The 15266-nt window shown below is 35.1% G+C and overlaps 1 protein-coding gene across 1 annotated transcript in view; it reads right to left on the minus strand.

The window, feature by feature from the left end:
- LOC136843979 (stalled ribosome sensor GCN1) overlaps positions 1-15266 on the minus strand; it is a 194685-nt gene that overhangs the window by 143973 nt on the left and 35446 nt on the right. The window contains exons 3-7 of the mRNA XM_067112996.1: positions 13692-13887; positions 12760-12994; positions 10256-10411; positions 6532-6733; positions 2947-3125 (exon numbers count right to left, since the gene is read on the minus strand). Coding sequence (XP_066969097.1) covers positions 2947-3125; positions 6532-6733; positions 10256-10411; positions 12760-12994; positions 13692-13887 — 968 coding nt within the window. The remainder of the gene's footprint in view (positions 1-2946; positions 3126-6531; positions 6734-10255; positions 10412-12759; positions 12995-13691; positions 13888-15266) is intronic.

The raw sequence follows: 15266 nt of genomic DNA on the forward strand, positions 1-15266 counted from the left end.
AGACTTCACTTCCCCCTAAAAAAACTTTCCCACACCAACCAATTGGTCACTTTCCTGATTGTACTTTTTCCTTTGCTTCCTTCCTAGCTTTTATAAGTGTTAGGAACAATCGTTTGCCGATTGTTCCCTCGGTGGGTTGTTGCCTCCTTTGTTTGTGTTTGTTTTTCTTGCTGGCGAGTTGACGTGTGTTGGATGGCGTCACACTTTGTCAGTCAGGTTCTGGAGGGCGGAACGACCGGTGGTCCAGGGCAGCAGCGAGTCAGCAGTTGGGGTAGCAGCAGCAGGTATTCGTACCTGAGAATCAGAGTCTCGGCAGCAGAACAGCGGAGAATACCACTGGATGTGATGGTTGTTATTTCAACTCTGTCGTGGGCATCCGGTACTGAAGGAGGCCGCCAGTACTGCCATAACGACGAGATGGTTGTCGTGTCGGCTCTGTCTTGGTCGTCCGGCATTGGACTGTAGTCCTCATTGTTTGAGGAAGTGTTCCCGTTTGCTTTATGCATCACTGTTACGCCACTACGGTGTTAATTTAGTTATGTATTATGCTGCCTGTTTTTGTTTCTGTTTATTTATTGTTGCTTTTATTATTATTATGCTGACTATTTTGAGTTTCTCATTTATTTTACTGATTGTTATTATGCTCCTCCATTGTGTCGTTTATTATACCAGTCATGTATTACTGTTATTATGCTGCTCTAGTGTTATTTTACTGAGCTGTCTGTTTTTTATATTTATGATGATACTGGTGTGTTTAGTTTTTGTGTGATGTTGCTCTTAACACTTTCCTGTCCAATTGACGTAATATTACACAATGTCACCCTACCCCCCTTCTTTTCTGACTGACGTAATGTTACGTAAAATTTACCGACATTTTTCGTACATGTGGTAGGGGTAAAATTTTTTTTATTTTCGGACAGTTGATGGTTTCCATAGGCTAAAGCATACCTTGGACCGTGTAACTCAGGCATCAATACGCCAGCCAAGGAGTTCCTATACTGCGCATGCGCAAATCCCTGGCATAGTAAATTTCTCACAATGAAATCAGCTGATCCTACCCACGCTTCTCTCTCGTATCTTACATTTTTTTTTATAAAATGTAGAATTACATTATTGGAAACACTCTGTTTCGCACCCTCTTTTTCTATAAATTTTTTAGTTCCTCTACTGTGCATGCGCAAATCCCTGGCGTAGTAAAATTCTCACAATGACATCAGCTGATCCCACCCATGCAGGCCTGTCAGGCCACACTTCTGTCAGAGACCATGCGTACGAGGTTGGGTAAACACGTGTGGCTGTTTACATACAGTGACGTCAATCGAGAACAGTTTCCAACATGCTTTCGCAAAGTTTTTAAGGTAAAACTAGCAGAAAACGTGTTAGTGCATCACATAAGAGACGTCTGGATTTTAGGCAGGGCTCTAAATCTCATTTTTCATTATTATATATATCGATATTTAGAGAATTTTGTTGGCTTTCTCATAAAAAATAATTCATTCGCCTAACCGTTATAGCTTTTGAGCTACGAACGATATGTTGACAACGGTAACATTTTTTTTCGTTTCGAACAGCTTATAACGTCAAAATGAAACTGTTGCCGTTACCAAAGCCATTTTTCTTGACTCTCCCTTTATTTTTCAACCTTTCCTCTACATTTTTGTATATTTACAAAGTAATTTCTATGAAAAATATCCGAGCTAGGGCTCTTCAAAAAAAAAATGTCTAGCGATAATTCTCACCGTATGCAGGGCAGTGCGCTCTGTTTCTTACCCTATTTTCTATCAATTTTTCACCAACTGGACTTATTCGTTTTTCATTATTTTATATGTCGATATTTAGAGAATTTTGTTGGCTTTCTCATAAAAAATAATTCATTCGCCTAACTGTTATAGTTTTTGAGCTACGAACAATAATGCTGACAACGGTAACTTTTTTTTTCGTTGATCAGCTTATAACGTCAAAATGATACTGTTGCCATTACCAAAGCCATATTTCTTAACTCTCCCTTTATTCTTCAACTTTTCCTCTACATTTTCGTATATTTACAAAGTAATTTCTATGAAAAATAACCGAGATAGGGCTCTTCAAAAAAGATTTTTTTGTAGCGATAATTCTCACCATAGGCCGGGCAGAGCGCTCTGTTTCTCACCCTCTTTTCTATCAATTTTTTCACCAACTGGACTTGCTCGTTTTCCACTATTTTATATGTCAATATTTAGGGAATTTTGTTAGCTTTCTCATAAAAAATAATTAATTCGTCTGACTTTCATAGTTTTTGGGTTACGAACGAAAATATAAAAATAAGTAAAAAAAATTTTTTTTTTTTTCATTAAATAACTCACATTTTTTTGTATTTAGAGGGCTGGGACTCTTATTCTGACTATTCCACCATAAAATATAAACATTTAGAAAAAAAGGACAGCAAAATGAACGTTGTTGGCATAAAATTTCTATTTTTGCTGAATTTTCGAAATAATTATTTTTTCGCACTATCGAGCGCTCCCAGACACATTGGGACTCATGTACCCTCAGTGATGTGATAACTAAACAGATAGGAAAGGGTTAAATTGTTTATTGATTTGTCTATTGACTTGTTTAAAAGTTTTGATTCATTTGCTTGTTTTAAGTTATGTTAACGATTATTTTATGTGTTTTCGCCACCCAGAACCTGTGCTCACTTGTAAATTTTGTAAATAAATTAATATTAAGGTCACTTTTTTGGTTTTGTTTTGCTCCTTCCTCCTTTGTTTGCCACCTTTCATCAGTCATTACAGCTTGTTTGTATATCGAACCTGTTGATCTCAAGGTAGTAAGATCGTAAGAATAAGCTTTGTTCTGTTTCAGCTGCTCTTCTCTCCATTCCATTCTTTCACCTTTTAGACATTTTCACCATCTCCCCCTATGATTCATACTGTAAAATAAAAATGAATCAAAATACTCTATTACCTGCAAAACAGACATCTTATGTGTAGTTACAGTGAGCTTTCCATCAGACCCAAAAAATACGTCAAAGAGAAGTTTAATAAATGTGTCTATTGCAGAGGCATCACTACACTGTTTGGCAAGCTGGCGACACACCTCAACAGTATCATCACGCACTTGGTCCTCCTTTGCATGTAGTGGACCTGTAAAAGAACATTCTTTCCTCAACAATCGAAATCAGAGACATGAAAGACCAAATGAAGAGAATTTTGTTACATTCAGAAAACAAAAATCAATCTAAATCAAATACAAAAAAGTAAATGCAAGGGAATGAATTCTGATTACATAGCACATTGTCCATTGCATCAAAAACTAATCATTAACATTTAAAAATCACCCAAATTTTACTTTATTCCAACAAAACTTATCTTTCAAACAATGCCCTCACTTCCATAAAGCCTGCATTAACAATCTTGGAATGCCCTCAAACACTACACACTTATGTTTAATAAACAGAAGAGTAGTGGCAATTGCACAAATGTGCCTCATGGATCCACAGGTTCCCAGCAAACAAAATGTCTCATTTTCTGTAGTACTGACTGTTAGCAATGAGAAATCAATGGGGCTTAGTGAGGCTTTTCAATACCAGCAATAAGACCCAGTTAGAAGGCTTAGACATTTAATACGGTAACTCCCCAACAAAGTGTTGAGTCTTCTTAGATCCACTACAAGGCTCATATGCAGTCCTAGTCCACAAAGCTCAAGATATGAAAGATCAGACATATCCCTTAATTGCAAAGACTGATGCCTCAGGAGTGAAAAGAAAATGGACTACAAAGTGAATAGAAGCACCAACTTGATTAACAAACCTTTCACCACACCACCCACAAAACTGATGGCTCTTTGCTAGGTAGAAGTTGTGCACTTAAATTCTGCAAGGCTTAGAAAGAGCTATAACTCTGGATGCTTCTGCTAAAAAAATCCTCTACTTCTGAGGCCTTGCAGGATAAATAATCTCCATATGTGATGTTGTAACATCTCCAGATTACAATGGAAACATTGAAAATCTGGCTGCTAACTAAGAAGTTTCATATGGCTTGTGTGATCCTCTTCCTTATCAGAGTATTGATGGAATCTATTGGTGGAGGAAAGAAAAGGTACCTGGCAGTACACGACACAATGTTGGTTACTTAGTAAAAACAATATCAGACAACGGAAGCTCCTTGAGTAGTACTGGAGCAGGCTGGTTCTATCAAGGTCAAGAGACAGAAGCTGAACACCTGCCAAAAATTCCTCTGCTGCTTCTGAATATCCCTTGTAGGTACAGTGCTACTACATAAGCAGTCCAAAAAACAGGCAGCAAGAAAAGCAAGCTAGTTCGTGGAGGAAAGTCGTCCTCGACAAACACTACTGAGATGAGACTTTCTCTCAAGAGAAGAAATGTAACCAAGGAAACAATTGCCAGGCAACTCTTCATACTTCAACTGCAGAATATTCAGGGCACAGGATTAAGTGACAGTAAAAATAAAGTTCGTGCTTTAAAATATACAGTACTGTAAATGATAAAAACGTATAAGAAATTGAAAAAATGAAAATGGAAACCTCCAACCTCATGGCGTCAATGTCAAATTTCTGTATAAGGCTATGAAGCAGCAAGACTTCATTAGTGGAATTAAGGGTAGATTTATATTGTAATATATACTTCTCCAATACTTTTAAGACTATTTGAATCTTGGCACTGTGCTACAGACCCACAAGCAAGCAAAGTAACCATTTATGTTCCACAATTAGCCACATCCCTATCCCTACCAATTGCTCTGCCAAGACCCTTAACAGGATCCTCAGTGTATGTCCCAGATCACTTCTGACTCCAGTCATCAGCCCAGTTCCTACAGAAGGTTAAGGAAATTCCCTAAAATAATCTCATTGCTTCTAAGGATATTGAAGCCAAGGACCCTGACCATGAAATCATGCAGATGATCCTCAACAGGGTATACAGAGACGAGCCCTAAACAAACTGCTGGAAATATGAAAAATGATGGGGCCCTGCGCACACCCTGAGCAAACTGCTGAAATTTGTAAAATGAAGGGCCCCTTCCAAGGACCATTGGCATTATGTACATACAATTTGATGGTGTAAGATTGCCACATTTTCAAAGAAGGATGAAGCAGAACTCTAACCCACCTTAGAATCCTTCAAAGGATCCTCCATCAAGTACTTCACCTATGAGAGATGTGTTGAGGATTCTCTATTTTTCCTAGATGTAAACTTGACTTCTGCTACAAATTCAATACAATTCTTTTCAAAAGAAACCAATGCCAGCCTGTATCTAAAAGATCTGAATCTTGAAAAGTACTTTGCTAGTATGATTTAGTTTTAAATCAGTAGTGCTCTCTTCCACCCCACCACCTGGCATGCATTCACTTACAATTAAAAAGGCAGTGCAGGTGTAGGTCAACAATGGTTCTTCTTATAAGGATATCAATTGTCATATTAGAAAGTCCCTGGAAGGGTGGTATATACACTAAGAACACCAGACTTAAGAAAAGGGAGAAGGGCATCAACACCACCTATTCTACCAGGCCACTATGTCCTTCCACATGTGAGAATAGAGAAGGACTTTCATATCATTATTCATGGAAATGTCATGCCTATGGTAATCTAATAAGACAATGGACCTCATTGTGAAGAAGCAACTCTGTGAATGACAGTTTTCAATAGAATCATGTGAATTACCATTTAGTAATCAACTTTGACAATTTCCTCATTTCTATACAGGTAGGAGTACTTTGTGTACCTATTGGAGTGTCCCATGCCCCTTCAAAAAAGGGGATATTCATCTTCAATCCATATAACAACAGTGCCATATCTACCAGATAGCAAATAATTGAAGAACTTAAAATCTTGGAAGATCTGTCAAGGTTAAAAAATTTTAGACCTTGTATATAAAACAACAAAAACCTACTCTACCATTGATGAAGTCTTGCTGCTTTCTACCCTTGTACAATGATTTTGCATCAGTTCCAACATGAACCCAACAAAATTATGAATGTCAAAGGTGAAAGAAATAGATATAGTTAGAAACAATCTCCCATGGGCTAATGGCTTAATCAATCCACATGAAAGAAATATCAACAGTCACACCATGTACTACCTACATCCACAGCCAGCAGCCCATAATAGAACCTAACCATAGTCAGTTAGGCTACTTCTGACTAATCAGAAACAAAAGTCATAACATATGAAAGAGAACTTGCTTATGAAAGGAGGATACCAGTTGGCCCTACAATGATGTAAGCAGTAATGACCTCAATGTTCTCTCTAAAGACCCCAAACAATGTCCTTTAAAAATTCTTAAGGCTTATAAATCTTATCTACTTTTTAATTTGCAAAAGATTTCCACATCAGACCTCCAGAAAATCACAAAATATTCAAAATGATACATAAGTAAAAATTTTGTAAACTTGATGGTACAAAAATTGGTAGCTTAATTCAAGCATAAAATTATCTTTAATCTTATTTACCTAAAATTAACTCTTTTAGCGCCTTTTTTCGCAAGAGCTACTAACCAATACTTATTTGTGAGGTTAAAAAGTGTTAATACTTACTTGCAAGAGTCTTGATAATTTCAGTTACATATTTACTAAGGTCAAGATTAAGTCCAGAACACAAATGGGATACAGCACACAGGATGACCTCTGGATTTCTTAACAAGAATTTTTTGGCTGCTGGTAGTAGTATCTCTGAGAAATCTTCATGAGACAGCTGACGAAGAAGTGGGCGTGTCTGTTCCAGTGCAAAAGGTCTGGGCTGAAAAGGAAGAAAACTTATTTAAAGCAAAATCAGTTATGCATAATCTAAATATTTCTTGAAAATCAAACCACAGCCATGAGACCAGAAATTTTGCACACTGGTGATTAAATTGCTAATAAATAGAGAAATATGGTAGAGTCCAGCCTCTTAAAACTGGCACCATTGGAACCAGGCCACTGCTGGATCAAAGAAAATCCTGGATGATAGAAATCACCCCTAAAAAAACCTATGTAAACAGTCTTGCCAGCTCATTCCATATATACACTGCTGTGTTATCAAAAGTAAAACAAGCTTATGAATAATCACTGTCATTCACTAGTTTCAGTTCCTTAGAAAAATTCTGGCCTGCTCCATAAGCATCTCTCTAGAAATGCTTACAACTTCGCAATGTCGGAGCTTCAACCTTTTTATAAGCGCATTGTCGAATTCTGATCTTCTCACACCCTTCATTGTTATTTTGGCACTTCAAACTTCTCTGGTTTTTGCAGAATCCATTTATACCATACAGTATTATTATACTGATCTATTGTCATAGTAATATGTATAAAAAAAAATCATCCAGCCATTTTTAAAGTTTATATTCTCAGAATAAGCTGATTGACCCTACTACCAAAAGAATTAGGAAAATAATTTTTTTAGTAGCTAAAAGAAACAAATGAATTAATGGAATTACTTTTAATTTTGTACATAAAAGTAAAATGGCTACATAAGGGTAAGACGTACTTGACGTTAAAGTAAAATCCCTCAAAATCACAAAACAGCTGTTTCCTGATTTGTTTTAAATATGTAAACATATGTCAGTTCACTCCCGCGCCACCCCCCCCTCTCTCTCTCTCTCTCTCTCTCAGACTGTACATAGCCTTTAATGAAATATGAATTACTGTATCATTAACATAAAAATACGAAACTAAAACTCCACGATGTTCACAACACATAAATGGGTGCATGCATGCATATGTATGTTACAATGATTTACTAATTTTCAAATATTAATATGAATGAAAACAGCAAATTATCAATAAAAAGTTATTTCACATATATAATCCATTTATACTGTATTATTATATTGATCTATTATCACTATAATATGTATTAAAAAAAAAAAGATCGTCCTGACATTTGTAATGTTTACATTCTCAGAACTAGCTCATTGAGCCTACTGCCGAAAGAAAATATTAAAAACCTGTGAAATAAAAAATTCACCTAAATCAATATCTAATAATGCATGATTGCTACTTCTGCCATTTCCAAAATATTTTTGGTTTATCTGTACAGTATAGCATTAACCCTTAAACGCCGAGCCTCTATTTACAAAAGTGTCTGTCGTATGCCGGGAGCGTTCGGGAGTTAGCGCCGAAGCGGAAAAAAAGTTTTTTTCAAAAAATCACAGCACGCTGTTTTTAAGATTAAGAGTTCATTTTTGGCTCCTTTTTTTTTTGTCATTGCCTGAAGTTTAGTATGCAACCATCAGAAATGAAAAAAAAATATAATTATCATATATAAACATTGAAATACATGACCGCAAAAAAAATTTTCATATATAATTGTATACAAATCGCGCTGTGAGCAAAGCGGTTGAAGCTAACGAGTTATTTTTTTTCTTTGTATTGTACACTAAATTGCGATGATTTTGGTATATAACAAATTGTAAAACGATCAAAGCAACACAGAGAAAATATTATCACAAAATGATGCATAAATTCGTATGCGTAACATGCGGACGTAAAAAAGTTTTTTTTCAAAAATTCACCATAAATCGAAATATTGTGCTAGAGACTTCCCGTTTGTTGCAAAATGAAGGTAATTGATTGAATATTACTAGACTGAAAGTGTTTTAGCTTACAATTGCAGTTTTCGACTATTTCGGTTAAGTTAAAGTTGACCGAAGGTAGAATTTTTTCTATTTATCGTGATTTATATGAAAATATTTCAAAATTGATAAAGGCTACAACCATGAATTATTTTTCGTTGTATTCTACATGAAATTGCGCACATTTTCATATATAAAACTTTATGTAACGACTAATATAAAACGGTGCAAACATTACAACAAAGTGACTAAAGAATTTCCGAGATGTTTGGCCGAATTACCGCGCGCGGACATAAGGAAATTTTTTTTTTTTTTTTAAATTCACCACAAATCGAAATATTGTGCTAGAGACCTCCAATTTGTTGCAAAATTAAGGAAAATGATTGAATATTACTCGAATGTAAGAGTTTTAGCTTACAATTGCGTTTTTCTACCATTTCGGTCGAGTTAAAATTGACCGAAGGTTGAAATTTTGGCACTTATCGTGATTTATATGAAAATATTTCAAAACTGATAAAAGTTACAACCATGAGTTATTTTTTGTTGTATTCTACACGAAATTGCACACATTTTCATATATAAAACTTTATGTAACGACTAATGCAAAACGATGCAAACATTACGACAAAGTGATGAAAGAATTTCCGAGATGTTCGGCCGAGTTACAGCGCGTGGACGTAAGGGAAAAGATTTTTCAAAAATTCACCATAAATCGAAATACTGTGCTAGAGACTTCCAATTTTTATTTTCAAAATGAAGATACATGATTGAATATTACTAAAATGTAAGAGTTTTAGCTTACAATTGCGTTTTTTTACCATTTCGGTTGAGTCAAAGTTGACCAAAGGTTGAAATTTTGGCACTTATCGTGATTTATATGAAAATATTTCAAAACTGATAAAAGCTACAACCATGGGTTGTTTTTTGTTGTATTTTACATGAAATTGCGCACATTTTCATATATAAAACTTTATGTAACGGCTAATATAAAACGGTGCAAAAATTACGACAAAATGACGAAAGAATTTCTGACATTTTCGGCCGAGTTGCCACATGGACGTAAGGAAAAAGTTTTTTTTTCAAAAATTCACCATAAATCGAAATATTGTGCTGGAGACTTCCAATTTGTTGCAAAATGAAGGTAAATGATTGAATATTACTAGAATGTAAGAGTTTTAGCTTACAATTGCGTTTTTCGACCATTTGGGTCGAGTCAAAGTTGACCGAAGGTTGAAATTTTTGGTAGTCGACGTACGGTACGTCCACTCACCACCCGACAGACAATTTTAGTCGACTTACAATACATCCAGTCGGTGTTTAAGGGTTAATTAAAATGCATAGTACAAATTTATTTAAAAAACAGAAATGTTGTACTACTGTTAGATTGTGTCACTGACATTACAGGGTTGCTTTACATGGGTTTACAGGGTGGCTTTTGTTTTTAAAGGGTTTAATCAATTTAAGTCATGCATCTTGAAATGAACTAAAGGCGTAAGTTAGGTATATTGTACACTCTTCACCATGACCCTTATTCAAACAAATCTTCTGACTTTTTATATGCAAATAAGACAGGAGGAGGAAAGTGAAGCCAAGGCTTATGATGGACTACCAAGAGAGATGGGAAAGGGTGCATACAATTACCCTTCCATCACAAAACTTATTTTTATTAAGAAATATAACCCGAGAAACTCAATCCTAAATAAAGTTACCTTTATTTTAGACTGCAGAATATGCTTCACATAAGCTTCTGTTAAAGCCTGCTTGAAGTTTTCCACTGGTGGGGAACATTTACCTTCTGTCATCTTCTGCAGCAAATGGCCACCAAGAATCATACAATGAAGGCTTATTTCTCCAGTGACAACTGACTGAAAATATTGAGAGAAGATTATGCCACATGTATTAATCTCTTAAAACTAATCCTGTTGTGTAACAGCAATGGATATGGATTTTGCAATAACTTTGACCTAGACAGACCTTGAAAATTTTTAATCGTTAAGATTCTACCACACACTTTATTTGCTAATACAGAACCCACAAACTTTACCTAGCTTGAGGTGGCTTTAGCTGCTTTAATATTATCAAAACCTTGCACTTGCACATTAAAGAATGTTTTTACATATGTAGTTTAAAGCAAACCTTTGTACTATAAAATTATGCAGTTTCTAGTTAAACCTAGAAAGCTTAATCCTTTCTCCCTAAGGTTCTGTACACGGAATCATATTTCTAATTAAAAGCATGAAATACCCAGCATTTTATATTAAAATAACCCATTGCTAATTTGCATAACAAAAATTCTTTGCTGATTTTCTAAGCGCTCAAAAGAAAATACATAGCCCATTCAACACTCAGATTCCTGGGCCTCAAACCAACTAGTCTGTTGAGCATTACAGTCAGTTCTACAACCTCTTTGTAAATCTTCATGATTAAATACTAATACAGTCTTTCAAGCATAAAAGTTATACTTTATCTTTATACTGTATGTTCATAAAAATCAAGCAACAAGCAGAGATGCAAGTGGTCAAAACTTCAAGTTAGTTGAAAAACAAATTTCTTTTTAATAAGAAATATTAATGAAAATTCACACATATTATATCAGACCAGAGGATAATCAAAAGTTAATCCATTACTTTCTTACTTCAATGTCACTGTAGTGTCCTGATAATTAGAGACTGCAAAATTGGGCTAACTATAAAAACCAGTTTTGTTGTGAAACAAACACATATGGCAAGTCTTGCTATCTATACATATCTTTCAATATTCACACTGGCTCAGCAGGTGGCTAAATTTGAGATGATAACCTTCACTCAATATACCTTCCTTGATACAGTAAAGCTTCAAAGATTCAGATTTTGATGGAGTGGGGGTCTTTGGAGGATCCAAATATTCGCATAAAATTAAAAAAAAAATGTAGATTTTTGTACAAATTTTTGTACAAGATCAAGATCAAGATCAAGATCAAGATCAAGATCAGAGAGAGAGAGAGAGAGAGAGAGAGAGAGAGAGAGAGAGAGAGAGAGAGAGAGAGAGAGAGAGAGAGAGAGAGTTTCCCTAATACAGTTTTTGTAATTTCTTTGCTCATCCTTTCACATTTTCTCTGAACAGGCATTACAATCTATTATGTTTAAGCAATATTGAAAATCTTTACCTTGAAATGCAGTAACAAAGCTATACTAGAGAGATAGTTCAAGTTTGGCTTCTTACATTAGTTTATCTCAAACTTTTTCTCTTAAACACATTGTTTCTATGTAAGTAGAAAAGTAAATGTGTTTGTATATAGGAAATTTTATTGTACTATTAACCTATGTGGTCTTTGTAATATAGTCAAGCGAGATGCAGAATCATTTTTATATTATGATATAAAACCTACAGTGGTTGTGGAATTTTTTTGTACAAAGAATCATGCTCAGATTTTAATTTCAGGAATTGACTCTAGTAAAATCTCTTATGTTTGCACAGATGACCTTGCTGATATTAGGAAGTAATTTATTAATGAACCTTGGTTACAAAAGTTGTTGATTCTTATTACAATATAACATTCTGCAGGTCATACTCAATTTTCATCTGAATCTCTATTTAATATTACTGTTTCTGTTAACTCTAAACAAAGATTCTCAATTTACATATGTAACATGATTAAGTAGAAATCAAATCTGAATGTACCTGCACCAGAAAAATATTGTATCAATTAATTTCACTATGTAATAGAAACCCAGTAATTTTTTTATTGGTAACTTTATCAGAGTTCGAAATAAATTTAGGAGATTTGAAACTCCACAGAGGGTTAGAATTCATACTTTTTTCTAAGGAATACCAATATGCAGATTATAAACTGTTTCTAGAAAGTTACAGATCTATATAAATATTTTTTCACTTACAAAATCCTAAATAATTTTGAACATCTGAAATTGTACTCTAGCTGACCGATTATGCTTGACTTTGTTACAAGCACTAAAAAGTTAACTATAAAAACTTTTATTTTTTTTCTATCCTTACTTCTGACATTTTAAACACTGACATTCAAGTAAATAATAATTCAAATAAACTTTTAAACTTAATTAAAGTCTGTAGTAACTTGACTTGGGATCTTATAAATCAAAATACACCAGTAAACTATTTAATGCTAATGTGGGTCCATTTAAGCATGGCATTCCTCCATAGACTTTTATAAAAATCAGTAGCATGAAATACAAAACTTTTTTAAGTCACTGCTTACCTGACATACTTCCTTAAGGATCTTCTCATCTTTCAATAATGATTTCAATGCATTATCCATTCTCCTGGTTAATATGGCATCCTTTGCTGCTACAGTCAAAGTGAAATGGATGGCCATTGCTTCAGTCAAAGCCGTTGCTTCTTTAGAGCCTATAGGATACTGTGATGTTACAGCTATGCACCAGATTCTGGCTGCCAATTCTGCTGGATAGCAATGAATCCGAGCAAGCGCACGGCTGAAATATCAATGTATGAAAATCAGCACACTTCTGAGCACATAAACAAGAGAAAACTTCATTAATTTTTCATACAAAGATAGAGACCCAATACTCTACAAACTTCTATTTTATCAGTCAAGACAAAGACAACATGCCTTGAATTATATACAGTAACAGCACCAAGGAATAGTTACAACAAATAATGAATCCCCTTCTACCGGGTACATATCTAAATTGTAAAATCTCTGACTCTCTTTGTATCAGCATGACCCGCAGAACATCTATCAACAAATTAAAATACAAGATGCTGACCTTCAAAGCCACAGAATGATGAACCTCTACCGTAACATCAATATTTAGTTTCCCTCAACAAGTTATCCACTAAATCTTTCTTCCTTATACAGTATATTCACAAGGGAGTTTTAAGTGTTGACATTTACAGATGCTTATCCAAACACAAAAGGAACTGGAAAGTTAAAAACTAATACTACTTATTGGGGTCAAAGTGCATCAAGCAAGGTGCACTATAAGCAGTACCTCACAAGGGGAGTTAGGGGTCAATTTATTTATTACAAAATGCAGTAGCTAAACAAGAACCTTGTCAAAATTTGAGACTTGTAGGCTTGCCTGTGAGTGGGCAAACACACAAAAAAATTAATTCCAGTTTAGTCTCAAAAACAAAAGTTTTAGCAAAATATCTTTGCGAAATACTTACGAGGAATGTGGAGCATTTGCATGAGGCTGGGCATGAAATGCAAAAGCAGCAGCAAGTGCAGAGATGGAAGCTGGATGCTTCTTGGCCAATTTAACAATAACTTCTCGTAACTTGCTCTTTGAAGAGTTATCAGTATAACTTTGCACAACCTGAACCACCAGTCTGGATACGCCTTTCACAACCAACTCTGGTAATTCTGAAATGCAAAAACCATGGAGCAACCAATCAACTAAATACATAAAAAATACAAGCATTCAATAACTTAAGCATCCGTAACATGGAATTCAAGTATTCACACTAGATACAAGTTGTTAAGAGTACAGATGCCATTAATGGCAGATAAAATCCTTCTAAGGTGGCTAGGCCTGTTTGTATCAGTAAAAAGGCTCTGTCTCTATTGCCATCAATCCAATCTCCTACTATCCTTATCTACCCTACGCTACCACAAGAAATCCATCTAAGTAAAGAAGCACTAGCACAGATTGAGAACTACAATTCCCAGGGTAAGAGGTCTCAAGTGCTTTTAACTCATCTCAAGGCTAATATTATGACATCTTCAGTCACAAATAACACAGGCAGTCCTTCCTTATTGGCAGCGTCGGTTAATGGCGCTTGGCTAATGACATCGTTAACCAGATTTTTGGCGATGGTAAGTGATTTTCAGCGTCAGTAGTGGTTATAAGCAGTTTATTGGCGCTTAAGATGTCGTAAACACTATTTATTACCATAATTATAGGCGATTTTTGGCTAGCGTTGCTCAGCCAGGAACGGAACCCTTGCCATTAACCAGGGACTGCCTGTACCCACGACATTAAAAAATATTCCATGGCATCACCATTACAAGCACAAGCAACCTCAAGCTTATGGATTGTATTTCACATATGTTTAAGTGACTCCTAATAAAGCTACCATAAAACATGTTTCAAAAGAAATGAAAAGAAAAATATAAAAAGACTAAAATGGAAATAAGTTATAACCACTGAGCTAGCAACAAAACTCAGGTTTCTGCAAACATAATTTGAACAAAAACATAACAGTAAAATCACATATAGTCTTCTACTGACTGAACAACGGCTATGCTAGATTAATGTCTTTGTTAACACCAGCAACAGAAAAATTACATTATGATAAAATAAAGTTTTATATATGCTTACCAAGTAATTACATAGCTATTAGTTTCACTCACCTGGTAGCTAAAATTTTGAAATTCGTGGGTTGTGCTATTTTGTTTTGGGTAGGTGAATAGCCTTGCCCACTTTTGGGGTAAGAAGGGAACAACTAGCAAAAGAGCTTTAATTTGTTTAATGCCCTTATGTTCTTGCGAGGGGAGGAGGGCGGGCTCCAATCATGTAATTACTGGGTAAGTATATATAAAAATGAAGTTTTCATAATAAAACTAATATTGTAATACTTACCTGAACACCTGAATTTGCCCTTAATCCCACTAGCCCGAACAACTCTCAATTACCAATCCCACTATTGGGAATTTTAACAGCCAGCGTTACCAACGTTGCAAGTAAAATCCTGTCACTTGAGCTACCATAACAAACAGTTGGCAACGCTGACACAGGTGTG

Source organism: Macrobrachium rosenbergii, chromosome 12, assembly GCF_040412425.1.
Source record: "Macrobrachium rosenbergii isolate ZJJX-2024 chromosome 12, ASM4041242v1, whole genome shotgun sequence".
NCBI classification, from domain to species: Eukaryota; Metazoa; Arthropoda; class Malacostraca; order Decapoda; family Palaemonidae; genus Macrobrachium; species Macrobrachium rosenbergii.